This window comes from Muscardinus avellanarius (assembly GCF_963383645.1).
Source record: "Muscardinus avellanarius genome assembly, chromosome: 4".
In the NCBI taxonomy this organism is placed as follows: Eukaryota; Metazoa; Chordata; class Mammalia; order Rodentia; family Gliridae; genus Muscardinus; species Muscardinus avellanarius.
In genome coordinates this window covers 461530-487987 of record NC_137789.1, presented here as the reverse complement: position 1 = coordinate 487987, position 26458 = coordinate 461530, and the positions used below count along the sequence as shown (strand labels likewise).

General features: G+C 51.6%; 1 protein-coding gene across 1 annotated transcript; it reads left to right on the top strand.

The window, feature by feature from the left end:
• Nucleotides 1-10376: 10376 nt before the first annotated feature.
• ADCK5 (aarF domain containing kinase 5) lies at nt 10377-26454 on the top strand (the record flags this gene model as incomplete). Its single annotated transcript, XM_080693734.1, has 15 exons — nt 10377-10388; nt 18752-18855; nt 19795-19944; nt 24104-24179; nt 24282-24482; nt 24559-24699; nt 24784-24897; nt 24993-25124; nt 25197-25280; nt 25352-25433; nt 25496-25574; nt 25663-25754; nt 25834-26086; nt 26151-26267; nt 26349-26454. The coding sequence occupies 15 exons, from the start codon at nt 10377-10379 to the stop codon at nt 26452-26454; spliced, it is 1743 nt and encodes a 580-aa protein (XP_080549860.1).
• Nucleotides 26455-26458: the final 4 nt, after the last annotated feature.

Below are 26458 nucleotides of genomic sequence, written 5' to 3'. Positions count from 1 at the left end.
CTAATTCCTTTCTTTCCCATTTGGGACAATCTCAGGATAAGCTCCTCTTCATACAAAAATGCTTTCTTATTCTCACCATATTTCCTTTCTTTCACACTTACACATCTATTATATCTGTCCTTTGTTCTGACATAGCTATTTTAACCAGGTGGTGTCGCCCTGTCTCCAGGCAGCGCCATCACTAGGTGCAAAGGTCAAGATTCCTTCTAGCCCTTGGCTCTATTTTAATGGTTAGAATGAAGGTCAAAGATAGGGAGGAATTCTGCATTTGTAATTGCGGTAGCAGGACTGCTTCCACAGTATCTGAATTCTGACTAGATTTACATCTTTGAGCAAAGCCGAGGGTGTTTAGAGGCTTAGACAAATTACTAGAAAATTTTCCACGGACTCAGTTTCTCCCACAGTCCTGATCTTACATCACTGGAGCAATTTGTGTGGAAAGTTAAAGGAATCATTACCAAAAGAATAATAATTATGAAAGAATATCTAAGAGTGGGGGAGTACTTTGGCCAGAGACAACACCTCTCCACGGGGCTCCGCCTACTTTAGGCTTTAGCCAATTTCCTGCGTGGGAAATCTTCACGCAGATGCCGAAGAGGAGGAAGTAATCTCGGCATTTATACTCAGTTCTTTATATCAAATCCTCATGGGAAATAGTAAATACCAAAATACATTGGGGGCATTAGGTAGAAACCATGTGCCATAAGTGGCTAAGATACAATCATAAAAGGGAATAAGCAAACATGGGGGGGGGAGCAGGACAATGCGACCTCGTGAAACATAGAAACTGATTAAGATCAGCCACAAGCCGAGCGTGGGGTGCAGCTTGTAATCCCAGCATTCGGGAGGCTGAGACCTGAGGATCACGGTTCAAGGACAGCCTCAGCTACTTAGTGAGGCCCTTTGCAACTTAGTGAGACCCTGTTTCAAAATAAAGAAAAAATAGGGCAGGGGGTGTAGCTTGGAGGTCAAATACCCCTGGGTTCCATCCCCAGACCCATAAATAAATAAATAAATAAATAAATAAATAAATAAATAATATTAGAAGGGCAGTGGGCATGGTGATGCACATCTGTAATTCCTGTACTTGAGAGGCTGAGACAGGAGGATCACAGTTTCGAGGACAGCCTCAGCAATGTAGCAAGACTCTCAGCAACCCAGTGAGACCCAGCTTCAGAACAGAAACTAAAACAGGCTAGTGTAGTTCAGAGTAGAACGTCCCTGGGCTCAATTCCAATCACACACACACACACACACACACACACACACACACACGCACGCACGCACACACGCACACACACACGCACACACACGCACGCACACGCACGCACGCACACACACGCACACACACGCACACACAAGCACACACACGCGCACACGCGCGCACACGCGCACACACACGCACGCACACACGCGCACACACGCACACACACGCGCACACACACACACGCGCACACACACGCGCGCACACACACGCGCACACGCGCACACACACGCACACGCACACGCACACACGCGCGCGCGCGCACACACACACACACGCACACGCACACACGCGCACACACACACACACACACACATAAATGAATACAAAGCTACTCTTAAAAAAGAAATACCAGCTGGGTGTGGTGGCGCAGGTTTGTAATCCCCGCGCTTGGGAGGTGGAGACAGGAGGATCACGCTGGTTCAAAGCCAGCCTTGCTGGCTTAAGAGACCCTGTTTCCAAATAAAAAAATATATAAAAATAGGTCTGGAGGTGTAGCCCGGAGGTAGAAGGATTTCCAGGAATCCCAGTACCACCAAAAAAAAAAAAAAAAGAAGAAAGAAAAAAGAAATACCAAGCCGGGTGTGGTGGTGCGCACTTGGGAGGCTGAGATCGAGGATCGCGTTTGAAGACAGCCTCAGATACTTAGGCCCTTGGCAACTTAGTCCCTGCCTCAAAATAAAGAATAAAAATAGGGCTGGGAGTGTAACTCAGAGGTAGAATGCCCCTTGGTTCCATACCCAGTACTGTTGAAAAAAAAAAAAGACATACCAAGCTGAATATGGTGCACACTTGTAATCCCAGCATTCGGAGGGCTGAGACAGGAGAATCGCAGCTCACGGACAGCCGCAGCTACTTATGATGCTCTTTGCCACTCAGTGAGACCCTTTTTTTAAAAATAAAGAATAAAAAATAGGTGTAGCTCGGAGATAGAACGCCCCTGGGTTCCATCCCCAGACCCAAAGGGAAAAAAAAAAAGAAAGGAGCAAAATTCCTCATACTTAGGGAAACTTCGCTTAAATAAGTTTTAGTTTTTAAATTTTTAAACAGAAGCCAGGTTTGATGGCGCACACCCTTAATCCTAGTACTTGGGAGGCTGAAACAGATGGAATGCACGTTCATTGCGAGCCTTAGCAAGTCATAGCAATGCCCTCTGCAACTTTGTGAGACCCTGTTTCAAAATGAGAAATAAAATAGAATTGGGGGTGTAGCTCAGAGATAGAATGCCCCTGGGTTCAATCCCCCTCAGTACCACACACACACACACACACACACAATTCTATGTGTTGGTTTCTATCTGCCTTAATTCCTTCCTAAAATTTTGAAACAGCCGGGCGTGGTGGCGCAGCTTGTAATCCCCACGCTTGGGAGGCTAAGACAGGAGGATCGCACACATTCGAGGCCAGCCTCAGCTACTTAGTGAGGCTCTCAGCAACTTAGTGAGACCCTGTTTCCAAATAAAATATAAAAATAAGTCTGGGAGTATAGCCCAGAGGTAAAAAGCCTCTGGGTTCCACCCCGAGTACCACCAAAAAAAAAAATTTTTGTTTTGAAACAGTCTTTTTCTCAGTTTAGATTTAGATAAAAACATTCTTTCCTCAATGACAAGAGATTGAGAGAGAAATCAAAATTTTATTTTACAGTAAAACAAGAAACAAATTAAGATCATTTATCTGTTTAAGTTGTAAGGTGCTTGGATCTTTCCTTTGGTTTCAGTTTCAAGTGAGCCTAAGAGTTAATTCACAGATGTTTACATTCCAGATAGGACTGGCTAAAATAACAAACTTCCCCAAAAATCTTGAATAGCAAGCTTATCTCAGTATAAACAAGAGAGCAGAAGAGAAAGCCAAGATAGCCAACTCTCAGCTCCTAACTGGCACGCAGGAGCTACTGAGCGGAGGCCTATTTTTTGTTATTTATTTTGGGGCAGGGCAGAAGCCACACACTCACACATAAACAGCTTGAACTCTCAGTCCTGAGGCTCTGGGCTACACTGTGTGTGTGTGTGTGTGTGTGTGTGTGTGTGTGTGTGTGTGTGTGTGTGTGTGTGTGTTGAGGGCTGAACCAGGGGCATTCCACCTCCAGCCCTATTTTACTTCTTATTTTGAAACAGGGTCTCACTAAGTTGCAGAGTCTCAGTAATTGCTGAGGTTAACTGTGAACCTGTGATCCTCCTCGTCTCAGCCTCCACAAGTTCAGAGAATACAAGTGTGTACCGTCAAGCCCAGCTTTTTTGTTTTTGAAAAAGGGTCACATTAAGTCCCTGGAGCTGGCCTTGAACCTGAGATCCTCCTGTCAGCTTCCCAACACTAGGATTACAGGCTTGGGCCACCACGCCCAATTCATGGGTTTTGTTATTAATCCAAAAATTTTCTTTTCTTTTTTTTGCGGTACTAGGGATGGAACCCAGGGGTATTCTACGTCCAAGCTACACCTCCAGCTCAATTTTTTATTCTTTATTTTGAAACAGGGTCTCACTGAGTTCCAAAGGGCCTCACTAAGCAACTGAGGCTGTCCGCGAACTGTGATCCTTCTTTCTCAGCCCCTAGATACTGGGATTACAAACGTGTGCCACCATACCCGGCATTAATTCAAAGCATGGTACATTGTTGCAGAGCCGGGCATGCAATTTGTCCTTCTAGATACTGCATACCTTAAAGACAGTATAAATGGCTGGCTGTGGTGGTGTAGACCTATAATCCCAGGATTTGGGAGGCAAAACAAAAACATGAGGAGACTCAGTAAGAAAAGCCTCTGAAATTTTTTGTTTGTTTGAGACACTAGGGATGGAACTCAGGGGCATTCTACCTCTGAGCTACACCCCAAGCTCTATTTTTTATTCTTTATTTTGAAAGAGTTTCACTGAGTTGTAGAGGGCCTCACTAAATAGCTGAGGCTGTCCTTGAACCAAGATCCTCCAGTCTCAGCCTCCCCGGTGCTGGGATTACAAGTGTGCGGCACCATACCTGGCTTCCTGTTTTTTTTTTTTTTTTTTTTCAAACAGGCATGGTGCTGCACACCTTCAAATCCAGAGGCTGAAACAGAGGGTTGCAGGTTCGAGGGCAACCTCAGCAACTTGTGAGACTCTCATCAACCTAGTGAGACCCTGTTTCCAAATATGAAATAAAATCAGTCTGGGGCTGAGCATGATGGCTCATGCTTGTAATCCTAGTAATTGGGAGGCAGAGACAGGAGGATTGCAGGTTTGTGACCAGTCTCAGCTACTTACTGTGGTCCTCTACAACTTAGTGAGACCCTGTTTCAAAATAAAGGGCTGGAGCCGGGCGTGGTGGCATATGCTTGTAATCCTGTACTTGGGAGGCTGAAATAAGACTATCGCACAGGTTCAAAGCCAGCCTCAGTTATTTAGTGAGGCTCTCAGCAACTTAGTGAGACCCTGTTTCAAAATTAAATATAAAATAGGTTGGAGTTGTAGCCCAGAGGAAAAGGCCCCTGGGTTCCATCCCCAGGATCACAACAAAATAAAGGCTGGGAGTGTAGCTCAGAGGTTGAATGCCTCTAGGTTCTACCAGTACCATAAGAAAAAAAGATTAAAGAAAGAAAGAAAGAAGGAGGGTCTTAACTAAGCTGTGGAGGGCCTCACTAAGTAGTGGAGGCTGGCTGTGAACTTGTGATCATTCTGTCTTAGCCTCCTAAGTACTAGGATTACAAGCATGCACCACCATGCCTGGCTTATTTTTCTTTCTTTTTTATTTCTTTCTTTCTCCCTCCCTCCCTTCTCTCATCTGTTCTTTCTTTCTTTCTCCCTCCCTCCCTTCCCTCATCTGTCCATCCCTCCTTCCTTCCTTTCTTTTTTTCTTTCTTTCTCTTTCTTTCTTTTGTGGTACTGGAGATTGAAACTAGGGGCATTTGCTGGGCGTGGTGGCGCACACCTGTCATCCCCGCACTTGGGAGGCGGAGACAGGAGGATCGCTCAGGTTCGAGGCTCGCTAGCTTAAGAGACCCTGTTTCCAAGTAAAATATTAAAAAATGGGTCTGGGAGTGTATCCCAGAGGTAGAAGGGTTCCATCCCCAGTACCACCAAAAACAAAAACAAAACAAAAACAAAAACAAAAAACAAAAAACAAACAAAAAACTAGGGGCATTCTACCTCCAGACCATATTTTTAAATTATGTATATATATATTTTTTCTTTTGTGGTACTGGGGATGAAACCCAGGGGTATTGTACCTCCAAGTTACACTCTCATCCCTATTTTTTAGTCTTTTTATTGGTGAAACAGGGTCTCACTGAGTTGCTAATGGCCTCTCTAAGTAGTTGAGGCTGTCCAAGAACTGCGAACGTCTGGTCTCAGTTTACCGAATGCTGGGATTACAAGCGGCAGTCATGTGATACAAATCCCCGGTCCTTGACACAGCCATGGGAAACCTGAAGCAATCAAGGTCCTTACCCTCAACAGGGATTCCTAGTGAAAGTATATACCAGCTCCTCTCCCAGCACCAGGAGGTCCCAGAAAGCCTACCTAGGCCTCTAGCAGCACCCAACCCCAGCAGTCTCAGGTCACCAAAGAACCTTAAAACCCAGGCCGGCACTATTTTATTTTTATTTTTATTTTATTTTTGGTGGTACAAGGGATTAAACCCAAGGGCATTTTACCTCCAAGCTACATCCCCAGCCCTATTTTTTTTTTTTTTTTTTTTTGCAGGTCTGGGAATGGAACCCATAGGCATTCGACTTCCGAGTTATACCCTCAGCCCTAGTTTTTATTTTGAAACAGGGTCTCACTAAGTTGCTTAGGGCCTCACTAAGTAGCTGAGGCTGTCTGCGAACAGCAATCCTCCAGTCTCAGCCTCCCGAATGCTGGGATTACAAGCATGCGTCACCACACCTGGCCCCAGCCCTATTATTTATTTATTTGCAGATCTGGGGATGGAACTCAGGGGCATTCAACTCCAAGCTACACCCCCTGCCCTATATTTTATTCTTTATTTTGAAACAGGCTCTCACTAAGTTGCAGAGGGCCTCACTAAGTAGCTGAGGCTGTCTGGGAACCGCGATCCTTCAGTCTTAGCATCCTGAATGCGGGGATTACAAGTGTGTGCCACCACGCTCGGCCCAGTCCTATTTTTTATTCTTTATTTTGAAACAGGGTCTCACCAAGTTACAGAAGGCCTCACTAAGTAGGTGAGGCTGTTTTTGAATCTGGGATCCTCCTGTCTCAGCTTCTCAGTACTAAGATTATAAGCATGCACCACAACACCCAGCTGGTACTGCTTCCTTCCTTCCTTCCTTCCTTCCTTCCTTCCTTCCTTCCTTCCTTCCTTCCTCTTTCCTTCCTCTTTCTTTCCTTCTTTTCGGTACTGGGGATGGAACTCAGAAGCCTCCACCACTGAGCTATATCCCCAACCCTTTTCTTTTCTGGGGGGAGTGCTGGTGACTAAACCCAGGGTCATTCTATCTCCGAACTACTTACATGCACCCTCAGCCCAATTTTATTTTTCTTTAGAAACAGGGTCTTGCTAAGTTGCTCAGAGCCTTGCTGTGTTGCTGAGGCTGGCTTTGGACCTGCATTCCTTGTGTCTCAGCCTCCCCAGGGCTGGGTACACACTCCCACACCCAGCTCCCAGCCCTTTTTTATATTATTTTGACACATGTTCTCACTAAGTTATAGATGCCAGCCTTGAACTTGCAATCTTCCTGCTTCACCCCGCAGCCCTGTGGAGTGATACCTGCCATGATTGCCGCTAAGTAACCATGATTGTTTCCCCCCCACCCCGAGTAGTTTCCCAGCACAACACACTCTATAAATAAACTAATCCATTAGAGTGGTATGTGGAGCTTTATGACTGGGCCCTGGCACCATCAGCTCTGGGAATCCACCCGACTCTTGGATATTAGCTTGAGATAAACCAGGTACCTTTTTTTTTTTTCACTACTGGGGATGGAACCCAGGGGCACTCTACCTCTGAGCTACACCCCCAGACCTATTTTTTATTCTTTATTTTGAAACAGGGTCTTACTGAATTGCAAAGGGCCTAAGTAGCTGAGGCTGTCGGCAAATGTCGATCCTCCTATCTCAGCCTCCTGAGTGCTGGGATTACAAGCGTGTGCCACCATGCCCGGCAACCCGGTACCTTCTGACTTGGATAAAGTCACTTTTGTCCTGGCCAAAACATATGGTGGCACATGCTTGTAATCCCAGCATTTGGGAAGCTGAGACGGGAGGATCTGGGTTTGTGGACAGCCTTAGCTCCTTAGTAAGGCCCTTTGCAACTCAGTGAAGCCCTGTTTCAAAATAAAGAAGAAAAAATAGGGCTGGGGGTGGAGCTCAGAGGTAGAATGTCCCAGGTTCCATCCCCAGTATTGGAAAAAAAAAAAAAGGTTGGGGGGTGTAGCTCAGAGGTAGAATGCTCCCAGGTTTAGTGTCCTGTACTGAAAAAACAAATAATAAAAAGCTGCCATGGTGGTGTATTCCTGTAGTCCCTGTAGTCCCAGTACTTGGGAGGCTGAGACAGGAGGATCGCAGGTTTGAGGACAACCTTAGCAAGTAGTGAGATTCTCATCAATCTAGCCTGACCCCGATTCAAAAATAAAAATAAAATAGAACTAGGGTATAGCTTGGAGGTAGAATTCCCTTGGGTTCAATTTCCAGCACAAGAAAGGAAGAAAGGAAGAAAGAAAAAAAGAAAGAAAGAAAGAAAGAAAGAAAGAAAGAAAGAAAGAAAGAAAGAATCAAGTAGGGTCTCATTAAGTTGCAGAGTCTTGCTAAGTTGCTGAAGATGGCTTTGGACTGTGACTCTCCTGTCTCAGCCTTTCAAGTACTGGGATTACAGGCACGGGCCACCACAGGGGGCTGAACTGTCCTCTGAATGTGTATTTCTTGCATTCCTAAGTACACCTGCCTGCAGTGCTACTCTTCATCTTCTCCGATCTGCATCTGCACCAGGACCAATAGGAACACAGTGTGTGTTCATTTGGGACGACAGCTGTGTGTGCGAAGAGGCTGATCCTATGACATGGTCCTGGGAGAGAGAGGCGCCAGGAGGAGGCGCTCACGTGGGAGGTGGGAATGTACCAGGGGCCAGACCTGGGGGAAAGGAGAGGTCGATCTCCAGAGGCGGGCAGGGTGTCCTGGATGCAGAGGTGGAGTCTTTCCAGTCAGGGGCATTTGAAGTCTGAGGTCGCCAACACTTCAGCCGGCTCACCCCACTGCTGGCCAGGCCTCCGGCACAGATGGCTACTCTCCTGGCATGCCGCTTGGCTGATCCAGGGCAGAGGGAGCTGGCTGCTGTGCTGCGCAGAGATGGCGGCCACCTGGGTGTGATGGGTGGGTTGGGCGTCACGGGTAGGGCCTAGAGAGGCTGTGGAGAGCTGGAGTGATGGCGCTATGCCAGAGGAGCAGGACGTGGGTAGCCATGTGCTTCTGAGGTAGGGGTGAGGGACCCTGCAGGAAGAGCCCCCCTCAGCCTCTTGCAGACCCCCACTCTGCCCTGCTCTGGAGGTCTGCCCTTGCTGAGCCCTCTCCAGCCATATTTGTCAGGTGTGTTTGGTTGCCCCAAGCACAACTCACCTCCTCCCCAAGGCTGCAGCACCCTCACCCTGAAACCAGGAAGGTGCTACCCCAGCCTGCCCTGCTGGAGTTCACCCATACTTTGGGGCAAATCCTGACATTTGGCACTAGAAATACTTCATGGTGTGTGTGTGTGTGTGTGTGTGTGTGTGTGTGTGTGTGTGTGTGTAGTGGGGATTGAATCTTGGTGTGTTCTACTTCTTTTTTTTTTTTTTTTTTTTTTGGTACTGGGGATCAAACTCAGGGGTTTTCTACTTCCAGGCTACATTTTCAGACCTATTTTATACTTTATTTGGAAACAGGGTCTCACTAAGTTGCTGAGAGCCTCACTAAGTAGCTGAGGCTGGCTTTGAACCTGTGCAATCCTCCTGTCTCAGCCTCCCAAGCTCGGGGATTACAAGCATGCGCCACCATGCCCGGCTTCTACTTCTTTTTTTGAACTGGGGATCAAACCAAGGAGCCTTCTACCTCTGAGCTACATACACCTCCAGCCCTATTTTTTATTCTTTGTTTTGAAACAGGGTCTCACTAAGTTGACGAGGACCTCATAAGCTGCTGAGGCTGGCTACGAACTGGTGATCTTCCTGTCTCAGCTGCCCATGTGGCAAACAAGTGTGTGTCACGTCCAGCTTTAGGTGTGTTCTACTTCCGAGATACAACCCCAGCCCTATTTTATTTTTTTCAGAACTGGGGATTGAAGTTAGAGGCATTCTACCTTCAAGCTATACCCCCAGCCATATTTTTTATCCTTTATTTTGAAACAGGGTCTTGCTAAGTTGCTGAGACTGGCTGCAAACCTGTGATTCTCCTGTCTCAGCATCCCAAGTACGGGTATTACAAGCATGTGCCACCATGCCCTGCTGATGTTAACCTCCTGATCAGCTGCCAGTGCTGGGCCAGGCCATTGACTGACATGCCACCCTGCTGAGTCTGGCATGTTCACCCACTCCTGGGGCTGGGTGAGTGTCCTGGAACTTCCAAGGTCCCAAATCTGCAGCAGTCCCTGAAGTCCTATCCCCAGTGACCCCATCCAGGATCCTCCTGGTCAGGCCCCCCTCAGCCTATTAGCCAGCCTGCCTCATGGCGCACACTTGGCTTCACAAGACTAAGATCTCACAGTCAGCCCCCCACCCCCACCTCACACACGGGCTGGCTGTACGTGGCCACCTGCTACAACTGCCTTTCCCCCCAAAAAAAGAAAGTGGGTCCTGAGAAGGTTAAAGTGAGACACCTCAGTCACATAGCGAAGGCTGAGCGGGACCAGTCAGGGGAACTGCAGACCTCGGGGTCCCCAGGCCCCCGCGCCTCACGCAGTCTTCTCGCTGCAGCCCTTACTGCTCCTGAAGTCCAAAGGGCCTGCGCTCCCGCGCCCTCCGCGGAGTGGTCGGGTTCTGGGCCCTGAGGCTTGGCCGCCCGTGACCGCTAGGGGGCGGCTGCGCAGCCGCGGAGGGCCTCGGGGGCGTGGCCTCAGGCCCCGCCCCGGGGCGTGGCCCGGCGCACGCGCACCGCGCGCCCTCTCGCAGGGCTTGCTGGGCACCCGGGCGCCAGCGATCGAGGAGGCGAGCGGAGCGTGGCGGGGACATGTGGCGGCCGGTGAGGATCCGCTAGTCCCGGGGCCTGACTCCCGTGGCCCCGGGCCCGAGACCCCGATCACCGCGGGCCCCGCCTCAGGGCCGGAGTCTCGCGCACGCCCAGCCCACCCCGCTCTCCCCGGACCCTGGGACCCCTCCGCCCCAGGCTCTGGGGATCCTCACGCTCAGACCCCGGGCGGCGCCGAGGCCCTGCGGGGTCCTGGCCCCCTTAGCCGAGGCCCCTGCCCGCCACGCCCTCTCGCTCCTCGGGGAAAGTGGACCCTGTTGGGGCCCGTTGGCCGCGCACCCCTCCCTTCCCTCCGTTCCTGCTGCCCTTCCCTCCCAGGCCCCCATCTTCTAACCCTGGAAATGTCCTCGCTCCTTCTGTCCTTGGAGCTGCCTGAATTATTGTCCCTTTCACAGAGCTGTTCCTTTTTTCTTCTTTTTTTCTTTCAGAACTGGGGATGGGACCCAGGGGCATTCTACCAGTGAGCTACATCCCAGTATTTTTACATTTAATTTAATTGTGTGTGGTACTGAGGATTAATTTCAGAGGCATTCTACCTCTGAGCTACACACACATCCCTATTCTAGTTTTTATTTTGAAACAGGGTCTCACTAAGTTGCAGAGGGTCTCTCTAAGTTGCTGAGGCTGACTTCAAACCTGTGATCCTTCTGGCCCAGCCTCCCAAGTACTGGGGTTACAGGCATCATGCCCTGGCTTATATTTTAATTTTGAGACAGGGTCTCACTAAGTTGCCCAGCTGGCCTCGAACATATGATCCTGGCTTGGGTTGCTGGGATACTGGCATGTGTCATTGCTGCTAGCTCAGTAGGTAGGGTGTGTGTGTGTGTGTGTGTGTGTGTGTGTGTGTGTGTGTGTGTGTTTTGTGGTATTGGGGATTGAACCCAAGGGTATTCTACCTCTGAGCTGTACTCCCAGCCTTATTTTACTTTATTTTATTTATTTATTTTTGTGTGTGTGGTACTGGGGATTTGACCCAGAGACATTCTACCTTTGAGCTAACCCTCAGCCCCATTTATTTATTTATTTATTTATTTATTTATTTATTCATTTATATATTTATTTATTGCTGTCTAGGGATAAAATCTAGGGGAATTCTATGTCCGAGGCTACACTCCAGACCGATTTTTTATTTTTATTCTTTCTTTTTTTGTTGTTTTTGTGATACTGGGGATGGAACCCAGGAGCATTCTACCTCCGAGCTACACCCTTAGCCCTATTTTTTTATTCTTTATTTTGAAACAGGGTCTCACTGAGTTGCAAAGTGCCTCACTAAGTAGCTGAGGCTGGCTGGGAACCATGATCCTCCTGTCTCAGCCTCCCAAATGCTGGGATTACAAGCATGTGCCACCACCCCCGGCTTATTCTTCATTTTGAAATAGGGTCTCAAAAGTTGCTGAGGGCCTCAGTAAGTAGCTGAGGCTGTCCACAAACCAAGATACTTGTCTCAGACTCCCAAGTACTGGGATTGCAAGTGTGCGCCACCACGCCTGGCTTCTTTATTCTTTATTTTGAAACAGGGTTTTACTACCTAATGGAGGGCCTCACTAAGTAACTGAGTCTGGGCTGGAACCTGCGATCCTCCTGTCACCGCCTCTCAAGTATTATAGGCATGCGCCACTGCGCCTGGCTCCAGTGTCCCTTTTTTTTTTTTTTTTTTTGGTGGTACTGGAAATAGAACCCAGGGCATTCCACCTCCGAGCTACACCCCCAGCCCTATTTTTTATTCTTTATTTTGAAACAGGGTCTCACTAAGTAGCTGAGGCTGGCCAAGAACCGAATCCCCCTGTCTCAGCCTCCCAAATGCTGGGATTACAAGCATGTGCCACCACACCCGGCTAGAGCATCCTTTTTAATTTAGACTTTTCTGCAGGGTGTGTGTGTGTGTGTGTGTGTGTGTGTGTGTGTGTGTTAGGGAATGCACTCAGCCCTATTTTTTATCCTTTATTTTGAAACAAGGTCTCACTAAATTGCTAAGGGTCTCACTAAGTAACTGAGGCTGGCTGGGAACCAAGATCCTCCTGTCTTAGCCTCCCAAATACGGAGATTGCAAGTGTGCACCATCATCACCACCCCGGTCTGGGTTTGTGTTTTTCTTTTTTTTTTTTTTTTTGGTGGTACTGGGGTTCCTGGAAGCCCTTCTACCTCCGGTATACACTCCCACGGGCTACACTCCCAGACCTGTTTTTTAACATTTTTATGTGGAAACAGAGTCTCTTAAGCCAGTGAGGCTGGCTCCGAACCAGCGCGATCCTCCTGTCTCCGCCTCCCAAGCGCGGGGATTACAAGCGTGCACCACCACGCCCGGCTGGGTTTGTTTTTCTCTAAAGCTGGCCTTGTGGGTTTAGATACAGATAGACAAGTAATCCCATTACCTTGCTGTGGCTTGCAGGGGCAACTCTGTTGTGTGGGAGTATTTTCTTGGCTGACCTGATGGAGCAGCGTATGTCGGGGATCAGGGATTGGGCTTTGGTACAGCACTTCTTGGTTTGCAAAGTGTCTTCACATATCCAGGCTTTTACTCCTCCAGGCAGGGCAGGTGCTGGCCTCTGCTCAGGAGCTGCTTGAAGCCAACAGGTGTAGCTGGGTCACAGAGGCTTCTGAATGCTCACTTGGTCCAAGAAGCCACACACTCTTTTTTTTTTTTGGTGGTACTGGGGGTGGAACCCAGAGGCTTTCTACCTCCGGGCTATACTCCCAGACCCATTTTATATTTTACTTGGAAACAGGGTCTCACTAAGTTGCTGAGAGCCTCACTAAGTAGCTGAGGCTGGCTTTGAACCTGTGCGATCCTCCTGTCTCAGCCTCCCAAGCGCGGGGATTACAAGCGTGCGCCACCACGCCCGGCCTGAAGCCACACACTCTTAAACAGGGACAGGGTATTTCTTAGTTATAGTAGTTCTGTGCCCATTTCCTTGTTTTGAGGTGGTAGGGCTATCTTTCCTGCTGGTAAGCTGCCTGGTTCTAGTCTCTCTCAGTTTATTTTTGTTTCAGGCCTTCTCCTGAGACTGGGCAGTTGTCTTTTCCTCTGGCAGGCTGGCTGTGGCCATACTTCATCCTTCTTCTAATCTGCTGTGTCTGATCTGCGAGGAATTTGAAAGCCTGACTCTTGTTCTGCCTAACAGCACACACTTCACTTTGTAGCATCAATTGGAGAATTACTACTCAGAGCTTGTTTTGCTACTTCATTGGTTTCTGTTTGCAGTGGAGAACTCTGGACAAGTATTTCTGCAGACAGATGTCTGCATGCTCCCTGTAGAAGCATGCCGGCCAGGATAGAGGAAGCTGGTCTCATTTTGTCTAAACTGGACCATGTGTGGGGCTGCTGGGACCAGTCAGGGCCAGCACAGTCCCAGGTCAGCGGAGATGTGTGATTGGTGGGAAGGAACTAAGGAACTGGTGTTGGGCCAGGGTCCTGACCTAGTCTTTTCTGACCGGTTTGCTGGCAGTTCGGTGGTCATGCTCTGGGTGGGTCTTGGGCACAGTGTTTGGTGGCCACAACCCTCCTGGCCTTACCTGAGAGAGCACTTTACACTGTGCTGGTGATGTGGTGGAGGCTGTACACCTGGACTTTGGTTTCCCCATCAGATCCCTGACAGCAGCAGACTGGTTTTATTTTTAAATAATTCCAATAGTGTTCTTTTCGCTAAAAGATTCACATATTTTAATGAAAGTGATGTTGAAGTTTGTCAGGTGGCTTGACTTTTTCTTTCTTTCTTTCTTTCTTTTTTTTTTTTTTGCGGGTCTGGGGATGGAATCCAGGGGCATTAAACCTGCCCTGCTTTTTTGTGTTTTTTTATTCTTTATTTTGAAACCGGGTCTCACTGAGTTGCAAAGGACCTCACTAAGTAGCTGAGGCTGTCTGTGAATCCCGATCCTCCAGTCTCAGCCTCCCGAATGCTGGGATTACAAGCGTGCGCCACCACGCCCTGCTTCCCCAACCCTTTTAATTCTTATGTTGAGACAGGGTCTTGATAAATTACTCAGGTCAGTCCGCAACTAACTTGTGATCCTCCTGTCTCAGCCTCCCAAGTACTGGGATTACAGGTGTGTGCCACCACGCCTGACTACATCCCAGCTTTTTTTTTTTTTTTTTTTTTTTTTTTTTTTTTTGCAGTACTGGAGATAGAACCCAGGGGCATTGTACCTCCAAGCAACACCCCCAGCCCTACTTTCTAGTCTTTATTTTGGTGGTACTGGGGGTGGAACCCAGAGGCTTTCTACCTCCGGGCTACACTCCCAGACCTATTTTATATTTTATTTGGAAACAGGGTCTCACTAAGTTGCTGAGAGCCTCATGAAGTAGCTGAGGCTGGCTTTGAACCTGTGCGATCCTCCTGTCTCAGCCTCCCAAGTACTGGGATTATAGGCGTGCACCACCATGCCTGGCTTGCAACTAATCTTTTTTTTTTTTTTTTTTTGGTGGTACTGGGGTTCCTCGAAGCCCTTCTACCTCCGGGCTACACTCCCAGACCTATTTTTTATACTTTTTTATTTGGAAACAGGGTCTCCTAAGCCAGTGCGCGCGGCTGGCTTCGAACCTGCGCGATCCTCCTGTCTCTGCCTCCCAAGCGCGGGGATTACAAGCGTGCGCCACCACGCCCGGCCTGCAACTAATCCTTTAACATGCATCCACTAAGCAAAATTATTCTCCTAGGTAACCGGGGTGACTTTTTATGCCCCCAAATACTAATAATCCCTTCGTGTTGTTGCTCAGTCCACACGCAGACTCGCTGTCGCCCTGGGAGCATGTCCTGGTGCGCTGTGCGGCGGGCAGGACCTGGTGGGCGCGCCCCGTGTGCTCTGCGCGCATCTGATCTGCTGGTCTGGGTCGTCTTCCCACTCTTTCCCCTGCCTCTTTGCTTCCTGTTATGAGACACTGCGAGTATCTACAGGGACGGTGCGTGCTTTCACACGGCCCGCATAGCGCTGCCACGGGGCTCATACTTGCTTTCTTTTCTCCCCTATGGTACTAGAGATTGAACCCAGGCACCTGCGACCTCTGAGCTACACCCCCAGTCCTATCATTTATTTCAAAACAGGGTCTCACTAAGTTGCAGAGGGCCTAAGTTGCCGAGGCTGTCCTTGAACATGTGATCCTTCGGTCTCAGCCTCCCAAGTACGGGATTACAAGCCTGCACCACCATGAGTGCCACCATGCTGGCTCATGATGGCTCTCTGAAGAGGCCGGGTGCTTTGCAGCACGTCGGACCCTGCGATGGCTTGTTGTATTTCAGAGCCGCTGATGTCTGCGAGCACTGGCGGCACTGGCGGTGGCCGCTGGTGATGTCTCGTCTTATTCAGTGGGCTAAAGTCTTGCTGGGAAGTTGAGAGTCACAGTGGAACCCTTGATGCCAGAGGAGTGGGCAGCAGGTGTGCGCCAGTATCATGGCCGTCCCGGCTTTCCTCGGCTAGTTTGGCTCGTCTTGCCGCATCCGTCTACTTGCCCTGCCAACTCGGGCTGGCCTCCCAGCACACGGTATCCGGCCCAGCAGAGGTGGTGGGGCCCCGGCCCAGATCCCCCTCCCCGCCCTCCCTGCAGGAAAACCCTGGCCCGACTCCAGCGCGCCCCACGCCCACTTTTTCTTCTGGAGCGCCCCCACCTCTGAGCAAGTTCCTTCCCGCGCCCGCAGGTGTAGCTCCTGCTTCCCAGCGACATCTGATCCTCTGGGGCTGCTGCGTCCACACGGAAGTCCCACCCAGCCTGTGCCGCCCTGTGGGCCCTGCGGCTCTGGCTGGTCCTTCTGGGCAAGGCTAGTCTGTGTGTGTGCTGTGGGCAGTGGCATCGGTAGGGGTGCCCCTGGGTGAGGGGTGGAGGTTGGGACCACAGCCTGGAGCCTGCACCCCGCGGCACTTCCTAGTGCCCTTTCCCTGGCCCCCTTTTTGCTGCCACTCTGGCACCGGGGGTGGCTGCGGCCAGGAGGTGCGTGTCAGATGGCCGCAGTGGGCCCGTGCCCCGTCTTGTCTGCCCGGGCCGCCCTTCCAGCCTCTGCTTTCCTTGTGAATCAGTGCTGCTCCGTGTGTCCTTGCCAAGCAGTTTGGTCAGTCCATTCTGGGACAACAGGTCATGGACCTTGTTGCTTGGCAGCCCTTGAAATTGTCTGCAGGGCTGCATGCTTGGCCAGAAAGTGATGGCCATCAGCTTCTTTGGCCCAGCATGTGCGATGATATATTCCTCTGTGCTGTGGGGGACATACAATATGTGGAGTTTTTTCCCTAAACACTGACTTAAAATTTACAGTTGAACCGAGTGTGGTGGCGCACGCTTGGGATCCCCGCGCTTGGGAGGCTGAGACAGGAGGATCGCACAGGTTCGAAGCCAGCCTCAGCTACTTAGGCTCTCAGCAACTTAGTGAGACCCTGTTTCCAAATAAAATATAAAATAGGGCTGGGAGTATAGCCCAGAGGTAGAAAGCCTCTGGGTTCCACCCCCAGGACCACCAAAAAAAAAAAAAAAAAAAAAAAAATACAGTTGAGAAACGTGTGTGTGTTTTACTAGGGAATAAGTCCAGGGGCGTTCTATATCTGAGCTACACCCCCAGCGCTATTTTATTTTCTTTATTTAGAAACAGGATCTTGCTGGGTTGATGAGAATCTCATTGCTTGCTGAGGCTGTCCTCAAACCTGTGATTCTCAGCCTCCCAGATCCTAGGATTATGATTACAAGCATGTGCCATCACACTAGCCTTGACAAACTTTTTTTTTCCCCCCAGTACTGGGAATTGAACCCAGGGGCCTTCTACCTCAAGCTACACCCCCAGCCCTTTTTTCTTTTTCTTTTCTTTTTCTTTTTCTTTTCTTGTGGTACTGAGGGTAGAACCCACGGGCTTTTCTACCTCCAGGCTATACTCCTAGACCTATTTTTCTTTTTTTTTTTTGTGGTACTAGGGTTCCTGGAAACCCTTCTACTTCTGGGCTACACTCCCAGACCTATTTTTAATATTTTTTAATTTGGAAACAGGGTCTCTTAAGCCAGCAAGGCTGGCTTCGAACCTGCGCGATCCTCCTTTCTCCGCCTCCCAAGCACGGGGATTACAAGCGTGCGCCACCACACCTGGCTCTATTTCCAATACTTAATTTGGAAACAGGGTCTCACTAAGTTGCTGAGAGCCTCACTAAGTACCTGAAGCTGGCTTCGAACCTGTGCAATCCTCCTGTCTCAGCCTCTCAAATGCTGGGTTTACAAGCATGTGCTACCACACCCGACTCTATTTTTTATTCTTTATTTTGAAACAGTCTCACTAAGTTACAGAGGGCCTCACTAAGTAGCTGAGGCTGTCCCCAAACTACAATCCTCCTGTCTCAGCCTCCCAAGTATTAGGATTACAAATGTGTGCTACCACACCAGGCTTGACAAACTTTTTAAGGCCTCACAATTCAAGTAAGATTGGAAGCCAGGCCCAGTAGCGTGTGCCTGAGTTCCAGCTACTTGGGAGCTGAGGTGGGAGGGCCACTTGAGCCCAGGAGCGCTCAAAACAGTTTGGGAGACCGAGGTTGCCAGTGAATGTCTGCAAGCCAGGGTGGCTCCCTAGCCACAGTGGAAGGCCGCATATTTTCTCCTAGCCGGGCTACGTGCATTGTCCCCTCTGCCTCTGCACCTCTCCCTAGGGAGGGGCTCCCCAGGGTCCTGCCTCTGGGGTCTTGATGAATTGTAGGCTTTCTGTGCCTTTTTTTTTTTTTTTCCAAAAAATGACCCATGTAGGGCCACTTCTTACAGTTATACTTTCTGATTGTGTAGCAGAGCATTGTTGATATTTCCTCTGTGATAGGGCCCATTTTTCTTTGGCCCCTGGTTACAACAGCAGGAAATAGGTCACAGGTACCACCAAAAGACATGGCAGCCAGGCCAGGCACAGTGCTGTGCACCTGTCATCTCAGTCCTTGGGAGGATGTAATAGGATCACAGGTTTGAAGCCAGCCTTGACAACTTAGCTACACTGTCAGCAACTTAGTAAGACCTTGTTTCAAAATAAAAAATAAAATATGGCCAGGAGTATAGCTCAGAGGTAGAGTGGCTGTGGGCTCACTCACCAGTACAAAACAAAGAGTTATGGTGGGACTTGGCAGTGATGAGCCAGGTCCTGCCGAAACCTTTCCCTAGACACAGTTGGGATAGTTTCAATGAGAGGCCAGAGGCCTTTCCTCTCCTGGTTACGCTGCCCCTTAGCCATGCTCCCGGGAGGTAGCTGTCTCTTCCGCAGCCTGGTGCGTAGCCTGGCTGCTGGCTGACCGTCGTGGTGGTGGTGGCTGGGAATGACTGAGTGCCAGGACGTGCAGCGCCGGCTCGGGCTCCCAGCCCTGCAGGTGCCTGCGGATGGTCACAGAGGCAGGGCCTCCTGCATGCCGTTTGCTCTCTGCAGGTGCGATTGTGCCACTTCCACTGGGCTCTGCTGCGGAGTAGGCGGAAGCCCTGGCGCTGTCCCGCCACGTTTTTCAGGAGGAACCTGAGGGGCTCACCTGCACGGTAAGGGGTCTCCCTAGGTATGACATGCACCCCACGGACAGGCGCAGAGGTGGAGGGCCCGTGACCTGCCGCCTGGTCGGCCCACTCCAGGGCAGGTTCTCTGTCAGCAGTGCTACCACGAGTGGATGCTGGTGAATCAGGAGGAGTGCGGGGAGCACCACCCCCTCTGGCAAACCATGGGGTGGAGGGGGTGGGGCTGCCATTAGTTGGGGGTCAAGAAGAGGTGGACAAGAGGGTTCCAAGCAGAGAGAAAAGCTGCCAAGGTTCTGAGGCCAGCAGAGCAGCGGTGGGCGCCAGGTGTGAGCAGGCCTCAGCCCGGGACAGGCAGGACGCGTGTCTGAAACTCATTGTGGCTTGGTGAGCAACGTGGAGGACCTTGCTCCCCGCACACGGCACGCAGACCTGTGCCTGGGACAGACGTGAGACTGGAAGCGACACGGCTGGATGCTCTGGTGCCGGCCGTCTTCAGCGTGTGGGCACCTGCTGTATACGGCAGTGCGGAGACCTGTTTGGTTCCTTGCTGTGAACTTTCAGTCGGGCGTGTGCTGACCTCAGCTACTGCCCAGTCTCACTGTCCCAGCACTTACTGTCTGGTTAAACGGTCAGGTGAGGGCGGGCTGTGATTGAGCAGTGCATGTGGCCTAGTCCTGGGGGTACAGACCTGCCCACAAACTGCTCCTGTCTGACCGAGAAGCCATTTCACACTGTGGCCACAGCTGGACTCGCGACAGGCTGTGGGGGACTGCCCCTGAGGGCTGCCTGGCGTCCCTGCTGTGGTGGGATTGAGGGAAGGGGGCTCACATGGGATGACGGTTCTGTGATGCCTCAGTCTGCTCATCCCCGTAGCCAGGAGTGGGACCAAACTGGGGAGGAGGGAACTGAGGAGGTCAGGCCCAGCCTCAGGTTGGGCCACGCCTCTAGCCCTGCCCTTCTCCCCAGAACCTCAAGCCCCCCGCCACTGTGGAGGACGGCACTCTGCACCACTGCGATCGGGGTGCCCCTGCTCCTCGGGGTCCGCTATTTCATGGCAGAGGCTCAGGAGAAGAGGAGGATGTGGCTTGTGGTGGACGGCCTCGGGCGCTTTGGCAGGTAGGCATGTCGAGTGGCCACATGGCCACAGAGGTCCGTCCTCCGTCTGCAGAGGCCCTGCAGCATTCTGTCTGGGGAGTGCCAGGTAGGGCGGTGAGCGCTGCTGCCATGAGGCCTGCAGATGAGGGGCCATCGATGGGGCCCTCACACTGGACGCAGCCTCCACGGACCCTTTGCCGGTTCCGCTTTGGCTTGGAGCACTTCAGCCGTGAACTGGTTGCACCAGCCCCACCTCTTTCCCACCCCACAAGGAGAACTGGCAGCCTGGGCAGAGGCTCCAGTGTCCACTCTGCTCCTAGCACTGAAGGTCTTTATTGCTCCTTCCTCTCCTGGTGCAGAATGTGGGGTAGGTGTTGAGTCTCATGGGTCCCGGTCCTTGGCATTAAGAGAATCTTCTGTTAATCCAAAGCCCCCTTGAATTGGGTGGAGGTGGGTTGGGGTTAGATATGGTCCTGTGTTTTCCAGCTCTGAGCACCTGCATCTCCCCGGGCCTGGGTCTCCTTCTCAGGGTCCTCAGGCACTTATCAGAGGTTTCCTGAGATTTGCTCCAGCAATGGCCTTGAGTGTGGGTGGCTGGATGATTGAAGATCCCAGCCTCCAAGACAAAAGGTCTCACCCCGAGCTGGTCTCCCTGCTTGGTTTTTTTTTTTTTTGGGGGGGGGTATGGGGATGGAACTCAGGGGCATTTGACCTCCGAGCTACACCCCCTGCCCTATTTTTTATTCTTTATTTTGAAAGTGGGTCTCACTGAGTTGCAGAGGGCATCACTACGTAGCTGAGGCTGTCCGCGAACTACAATCCTCTGGTCTCAGGCTTATGAATGCTGGGATTACAAGCGTGCACCACCACGCCCCGGCTCCTAATCAATCTTTTTCTTTTCCCCCTTGTGGTACTGGGATTAAGCACAGGGTCATTCTAATTCCAAGCTATACTCTCAGCCTTTTTTTTTTTTTTTAATATTGGTATTGGGGATTTAACTCAGGGACATTCCACTCAGCCCTATTTTCCCTCCCTCCCTCCCTCCCTCCCTCCCTTCCTTCCTTCCTTCCTTCCTTCCTTCCTTCCTGTGGTACTGGGGGTGGAACCCGGGGGTTTTTCCACCTCCGAGCTATACTTTCAGACCTTTTTTATATTTTATTTGGAAACAGGGTCTCACTAGTAGCTGAGGCTGGCTTTGAACCTGTGTAATCCACCTGGCTCTTTTATTTTCATTTTGAAACAGGATCTCACTAGGTTGATGAGAATTTCACTACTTGCTGAGACTACACTCAAACCTGTGAGCCTCCTGTCTCAGCTTCCCAAGTACTGGGATTACAAGCGTGTGCCACCATCCCTGGCTTTCAATTTTTATTTTAATTTATGGCCAGGCATAGTGGCGCACGCTTGTAATCCCAGCATTCAGGAGGCTGTGACCTGGAAGATCACGGTTCATGGACAGCCTCAGCTACTTAGTGAGGCCCTCTGCAACTCAGTGAGACCTGGTTTCAAAATAAAAAGAAAAAAATTAGGGCAGGGGGTATAGCTCAGAGGTCAAATGCCCCTGGGTTCCATCCTCAGACCTGCAAAAAAAAAAAAAAAAAATTATTTTTTTATTTATTTATTTAGTGGGTCTGGGGATGGAACCCACAGGCATTTGACATCTGAGCTATACCCCCTGCCCTATTTTTTTACTTTTTTTTTTGGGGGGGGGTGGTACTGGGGTTCCTGGAAGCCCTTCTACCTCCAGGCTATACTCCCAGACCTATTTTTACATTTTTATTTGGAAACAGGGTCTCTTAAGCCAGCGCACGCGGCTGGCTTCAAACCTGCACAATCCTGTCTCTGCCTCCCAAGCGCAGAGATTACAAGCGTGCGCCACCACGCCTGGCCTTATTCTTTATTTTGAAACAGGGTCTCACTGAGTTGCGAGGGCCTCACTAAGTAGCTGAGGCTGTCCGGTCTCAGCCTCCTGAATGCTGGGATTACACGTATGTGCCACCATGCCCAGCTCATTTTTTATTTTGAAACAGCATCTCACTAAGTTGTGGAGGGCTTCACTAAGTAGCTGAAGGTGGCCATGTACCTACAATCTTCCTGTGTCAGTCTTCGAATGTTTTTTATTTTTATTTTTTGTAGTACAGGGGATTGAACCTAGGGGCAATCTACCTCCAGCCTACACCCCCAACCTTTTTTTTTTTTTTTTTGCAGTACTGGGACTTGAACCCAGGGGCATTCCATTGTCAACTTCTACCTCCATTCCTATTTTTTCTTTATTTTGAAACAGAATCTCACTAAATTGTAGAGTGTTTCACTAAGTAGCTGAGGCTGGCTTTGAACCTATGTCAGACTCCCAGATACTGGGGTTACAAGTGTGCTACCACACTTGGCCTAAATAAATAAATAAGTAAAATTAATTTTTACTGTACTGGGGGAGGAACCTAGGGGCATTCTACCTCCAAGCTATACCCCAGCCCTATTTTTAATCTTTATTTTGAAACGGGGTCTCATTGAGTTGCAAAGGGCCTCACTATTAGCTGAGGTTGTCCATGAACCACGACCCTCCTGTCTCAGCCTCCTGAATGCTGTGATTACAAGTATGCACAAGCATGCCCAGCCTCAGCATTCTTTTCTCTTTTTTTTTTGGTAGTACTGGGGGTGGAACCCAGAGGCTTTCTACCTCTGGGTATACTCACAGACCTATCCTATTTTATACTTTATTTGGAAATAGAGTCTAAGTTGCTAAGAGCCTCACTCAGTAGCTGAGGCTGGCTTCGAACCTGTGTGATCCTCCTGTCTCAGCCTCCCAAGCATGGGGATTACAAGCGTGTGCCACCATACCTGGCTATTTATTTATTTATTTTTGTGATACTGAGGATGGAGCCCAGGGTCATTCTACCTCTGAGCTACACTCCCAGCCCTATTTTTTTTTTAATTCTTTATTTTGAAACAGTCTCACTGAGTTGCAAAGGGCCGAAGTAGTAGCTGAGGCTGTCCATAAACCACAATCCTCCTGTCTCAGCCTCCCAAATGCTGAGATTACAAGTGTGTGCCACCACACCCGGCCCTTCTGAGCATCTTGTCCCTTCTTGACACTGCGGGACCCTTCAGACTCATCCTGGTCTTTCCCTGCCCAGCCCTGGTCTCAGTGATTCTCCAAGGAGCCTGGTGCCTCCCTCCAGTGAGAATGGCGGGAGGGACAGGAAGGTGCACAGGCCTCTCGGGCCAGAGCTGAGGTGATGGCATGTGTGGCTCCACTTGTACCTGTTGGCCGTGTGCAGCCCTGGACAAGACCCAAGTCCCCACAGATGCCTCCAGCTCAGCACAGCCACTCTTCCTGTCTGGGCCCCTGAGTGCAGCTGGGCTCCGGATGGTACCCTGCTGCGGGCGCCTCGGTCTCAGAGCTCACGGAGTGCTGGCTCCCGGCTCACTCTGCAAGCCCTATCCTCACCTGTCTTCTGCGTGGGCCAGAATGAGTGGGGAGATCTAGCTTGTGGAGGAGTTTAGCAGGTACGGGGCACAGCCAGACCTCACTGCTTCCGTGATGATGTGGAAGGACCCGTACCCGAGTCAGAATGGGTCCTTCCTAAACAGCTACTGGCTGGGGTATTTCAGTCCTGAGCACCCCTGTGGTGGAATGGCCAGGAGTGGGGCCCTGGCCAGTCCTGAAGGGACCAGGCCTTGCGTGCCCCATCTTGAGTGGCAGGAACACCTTGCCTAGAGACCAGGATCCTCACTCCCGGGGCTGCCTATCCTAGCCTGGGGTGTGGAGTGAGTGGAGTCTTCCCAGGCCCCTTTCCCACGTGATTAGTAGTGTAGAATGAGGCTCCAGCTCTGGGACCCCCAGCCATTGGGCCCCATCACAGAGACTTAACGACTTTATGTCTCTGGAGCTTGGAGACCCTCTCGCCTCCTCCATCACTGACCCTTCCTGCCAGTCTTTACCTCCCTCTTCTGTACACTGGAGACATTATTCGGACCTGGGGATGAGACTGACCCACAGGGGCAGTTTTCCATGTAGAAGGGGCAGAGTGCTCCATGAGCTTACAAGAGCCTGAAGGCTAGAGGCTGAGGCCGGCACAAGCACTGGCAGGGCCGAGGCTGGACCTTGAGAGGGATAAAAACGGGCCCAGTGCAGGAGCCACCAGAGTCGGCCTCGGCACCAAGGCCACCTCTCTCACAGGTCCCTCAAGATCGGCCTGTACATCTCCCTGGACTACTGGTGGTGCACCAATGTCGTCTTACGTGGGGCAGAAGAGGTTTGTCCTTGTGCCCTGGCACCTGGGCACTCAGTGGGAGTGGCGGGCGCTGGGGGCTGAGGAGGTAGCCGCCTGCCCCCAGCCTTTTCCATGTCTGGTTAGAACAGCCCACGGTTCGTGGAGGTGATGTCTGCCTGTCACCAGCGGGCAGCTGATGCCCTGGTGGCAGGGGCCATCCGCAACGGGGGGCTCTACGTGAAGCTGGGCCAGGGGCTGTGCTCCTTCAACCACCTGCTGCCTCCTGAGTACATCAGGACTTTGCGTGTGCTGGAGGACCGAGCCCTTACGCGGGGTCTCCGAGAGGTAAGCCTTGCCTGCAGCGCGAGAGCAGGAAGGGGTGTACTGGTGGCCCCTGCTGTTCAAATATCCCTTCTGCCAGGTGGATGAATTGTTCCTTGAGGACTTCCAGGCGCTGCCTCTTGAGCTCTTTCAGGAGTTTGACTACCAGCCAATGGCTGCAGCAAGCCTGGCTCAGGTGCACCGTGCCAAGCTGCATGATGGCACTGCGGTGGCCGTGAAGGTACCTGCTGCCACCTCCTGATGGCGGGCGGGTTCTGGGCTGGGGTGGTGGCCCTGGGTCCTCAGCACACCCTGCCCGCTGCAGGTACAGTACATCGACCTGCAGGACCGCTTTTCCGGGGACGTGCACACACTGGAGCTCTTGCTGCGGCTTGTGGGGTTCATGCATCCCAGCTTCAGCTTCAGCTGGGTCCTGCAGGTAGTGCTACCACCACTACAGGCTAAGGGCCTGGTCCTTCAGGTTGTACAAGAGCCGGTCCTGGATGTTCACCCCACCTGCTTATGTAACCCCAGGACCTGAAGGGGACTCTGGCCCAGGAGCTGGACTTCGAGAATGAGGGCCGCAATGCCGAGCGCTGTGCGCAGGAGCTGAAGCACTTTCACTACATCGTGGTTCCCCACGTGCACTGGGACAAGTCCAGCAAGGTGGGCTGGGCCAGACCCTTCCCGGGGCGGGCTGCACAGGCCTACTGAGCTCAGCTTCTTGCTCTCTCCCAGCGCGTGCTGACTGCTGACTTCTGTGAAGGCTGCAAGATTAGCGACGTGGAGGCCATCAAGAGCCAGGGGCTGGCAGTGCAGGATGTGAGTGCCGTGCCTGGGGTGATGTGGGTGGGGGTGCCGCCCGCATCCACTGCACTTCTCATCCTCCCCAGGTAGCAGAAAAGCTGATCAAGGCTTTTGCAGAACAGATATTCTACACAGGCTTCATCCACTCTGACCCCCACCCTGGCAATGGTAAGGAGCCCAGGGGCAGGGTTTCGATGGAGGAGGCACGCGCTGACATGCTCTCTCTCTAGTTCTGGTGCGGAGAGGCCCAGATGGAAAGGCAGAGCTGGTGCTGCTGGACCATGGGCTCTACCAGTTCCTGGAGGAGAAGTAAGTTCTGGGGGCAGGGCAGGGCCCTTTTCCTGAGGCCCAGCCTTTCCTGCCTGAGGCTGGGGTTCACAGCCAGACCCCCCCACAGGGACCGGTCAGCACTGTGCCAGCTGTGGCGAGCCATCATCCTGAGGGACAACGCCGCCATGAAGATGCATGCGGCTGCGCTGGGGGTACAAGGTAAGGGCAGGTGCAGCAGCCCCCGGTCAGTCAGGCACCAGCTGGCCCCGGTGCCCGGCTCAGGTCCCTGCCTCCGCAGACTACTTGCTGTTCTCCGAGATGCTCATGCAGCGGCCCGTGCAGCTGGGACAGCTGTGGGGCTCCCACCTGCTGAGCCGCGAGGAGGCGGCCTACATGCAGGACATGGCCCGTGACCACTTTGAGGACATCATGCAGGTGCTCAAGGAGCTGCCGCGGCCCATGCTGCTCGTGCTGCGCAACATCAACACCGTCCGTGCCATCAACGTGGCCCTCGGCACCCCTGTTGACCGCTACTTCCTCATGGCCAAGAGGTTGGTGATGTGAGGGGGTGCCCGGGGGCAGAGGCCAGTGGGCTGATGCTTGTATCTGGTGCAGCGCGGTGCGGGGCTGGAGCCGCCTAGTGGGAGCGGCATGTCAGGGCATCTGCAGCAGCAGCCTACTGCGCCATATCAAGGTCACCTGGGAGGTGCTCAAGTTTGAGGTGGCCCTGAGGTGAGTGGACACCTGGGCTGGCTGGGCAGCTGGCCACAGCCAATCCCTGCCAGCCTGTGACCCCCCCTTAAACTGCCCCAGGCTGGAGACCCTGGCCATGCGGCTCGCTGCCCTCCTGGTTCGCGTTCTGGTCTACTTGGGCCTTGTGCCCCAGGCTGAGGAGCTCTACCAGTACCTGGAGACGTAGGCCC